Genomic DNA, 2,500 nt, shown 5'->3' on the forward strand with positions numbered 1-2,500 from the left:
GGAGCGAGTGAGTGGATGAGTGTGTATGTGAGTGATATTATTGTCAGTGAATGCTCGTGTGTGTGTGTGTGTGTGTGTGAGTGAGTGTGTATGAGTGAGTAAGTGAGTGATATTATTGTGGGTGAATGCTCATGTTTGTGAGATGGGGGTGTGGAATCATCTTATCCAGTCGCTGATTACCATTGAAATGGTGCTGATGATGGATTGGTGGCTACAGTGATACTGACATGGTTGCTGTCTGTTGCTAGGCATGTCACCTGTTGCTGTCTGTTGCTAGGCATGTCACCTGTTGCTGTCTGTTGCTAGGCATGTCACCTGAAGACAGAGACATTCACCTACGAGGAGAAGGAACAGCAGCTGGTTAACGACTGTGTGAAAGAGCTACGTAAGTTCCTGTGTGTGTGTGTAATGCATGCATTTAAGTTCCTGTGTGTGTGTGTTTGTGTGTGTGTATGTTCATTCTCTAGGTAATCCTAGTGAGACTGTGATGTGTGTGTGTGTGTGTGTGTTTCCAGGCGAGTCCAACAGTCAGATGGTGACCCTGACGGACGAGCTGTCGAAGAAGAACGAGGAGCTGATCCGACACCAGGAAGAGATTGCCCAACTTCTCTCCCAGATCGTGGAGCTAAGGCATAAAGTCAAAGAGGAGAGAGAGAGGAGGGAGGAGGGTGGGAGAGAGAGAGAGAGGGAGGAGGGAGGAGAGGTGGGGAGAGAGAGGGAGGAGGAGAGGAGGGGAGAGGAGGGAGAGAGAGAGGAGGGAGGAGAGAGGGAGGGAGAGAGAGAGAGAGGGGGAGGGAGGGAGAGAGGGAGGAGAGAGGAGAGAGAGAGGGAGGGAGGAGAGAGAGAGGAGGGAGGGAGAGAGGGAGGGAGAGAGAGAGAGGGAGGAGGGAGAGAGAGGGAGAGGAGGGAGGGAGAGAGAGGGAGGTTAGACTATGGTGGGAATGAGAGAGGGAGAGGGAGGGAGAGAGAGGGAGAGAGAGGGGGAGAGAGAGGAGAGGGAGGAGGGGAGAGAGGGAGAGAGAGGGAGAGGAGGTGAGAGAGGAGAGGAGGTGAGAGAGAGAGAGAGGAGGGGAGAGGTGGAGGGGAGAGAGAGAGAGGGAGGGAGGAGAGGAGGAGGGGGGAGAGAGAGAGGAGGGAGTGGGGAGAGAGAGAGAGGAGTGGGAGGAGAGGGAGGGAGAGAGTGGAGAGAGGAAAGGGGAGGGGAGGAGGAGAGAGAGGAGGGAGGGAGGGAGGAGAGGAGGGGAGAGGAGAGAGAGGAGGAGGAGGGGAGAGAGGGGAGAGGGAGGAGGGAGAGAGGAGGTTAGGACTATGTAGGAAATGGAGAGGGAGAGGGAGGGAGAGAGGAGAGGAGGGGAGAGAGAGGGAGGAGTGCGGGAGAGGGAGGGGAGAGGGAGGAGAGAGAGGAGAGAGAGAGGGAGGGAGGGAGGAGGAGAGAGAGAGGGGGGAGGGAGGGAGAGAGGAGGGAGAGAGGAGGAGAGAGAAAGGAGGAGGGGAGAGAGAGAGGGAGGAGGGGAGAGGAGGGGAGAGAGAGAGAGGGAGGGAGGGAGAGAGGGAGGGAGAGAGGGAGAGAGAGAAAGGGAGGGAGGGAGAGAGAGAGAGGGAGGGAGGGAGAGAGGGAGGGGGAGAGAGAGAGAGGAGGGAGAGGGAGGTTAGACTATGGTGGGAATGAGAGGAGAGAGGGAGAGGGAGGGAGAGAGGGAGAGAGGGGGGAGGAGAGAGGGAGAGGAGGGAGGGAGAGAGGGAGAGAGGTGGGGGAGAGGGAGGGAGGCAGAGAGGCAGAGAGGGAGGGAGAGAGAGGAGACAGAGGGGGAGAGGAGAGGAGGGAACAAGAGTCAGAAGCTGGGAGGGGAGGAGAGAGAAGAGGAGGAGGGAGAGAGGGAGGAACAAGAGCTCAGGAAGGAGGGAGGGAGGAGAGAAGAGGAGGAGAGAGAGATAAAAGATGAGTGGGGAGAAAAATGCTACTGATGTGTTCAAAAGTGCGTGGTGTGTGTGTTTCAGCTGGCTCTTGAGAAGGAGGAGTTGAGGATCCATCTGCAAGCCTCCAAAGATGCCCAAAGCATTGTTGACTGCAGAGGGGAAGGCGACATTTACACAGTCACACACACACACACACTCACTTTCACTGACACATACATACACACACTTTTCATTTTTATAATGGCGTGTGTGTGTCCATGTGTATGTGTGTGTGTGCGTTACTTTTTATTACATTACATTACATTTACATTACATTACATTACATTACATTTACATTACATTACATTTGGCTGACACATTTTTAACCAAAAGCTTACTAACAACATGGTAAACAGTTTAAGTTTTGTGCCACTCTTCAACAATTTTAGGACAATTTAAAACGGGTAGAGCAGTAAGAATAAGTTAGAATCAGTGAGCGCGCTGTTTTTAAACAGTTGAGGCGCTCGCTAACGAATGGTGGTAAGTGCTAGGCTCGTGGCAAGACGTGCAGTTGTGGGTGGCAGCGGCGGAGGAAAGATGTTCT

General features: G+C 53.9%; 1 protein-coding gene across 1 annotated transcript in view; it reads left to right on the forward strand.

Annotated features, from left to right (window-relative positions):
• trak2 (trafficking protein, kinesin binding 2) overlaps window positions 1-2,500 on the forward strand; it is a 24,024-nt gene that overhangs the window by 17,619 nt on the left and 3,905 nt on the right. The window contains 3 exon segments of the mRNA XM_048235629.1: window positions 307-385; window positions 516-644; window positions 1,997-2,056. Of these exon segments, the coding sequence (XP_048091586.1) occupies window positions 307-385; window positions 516-644; window positions 1,997-2,056 (268 nt within the window).

This window comes from Alosa alosa, chromosome 23, assembly GCF_017589495.1.
Source record: "Alosa alosa isolate M-15738 ecotype Scorff River chromosome 23, AALO_Geno_1.1, whole genome shotgun sequence".
NCBI lineage: Eukaryota > Metazoa > Chordata > Actinopteri > Clupeiformes > Clupeidae > Alosa > Alosa alosa.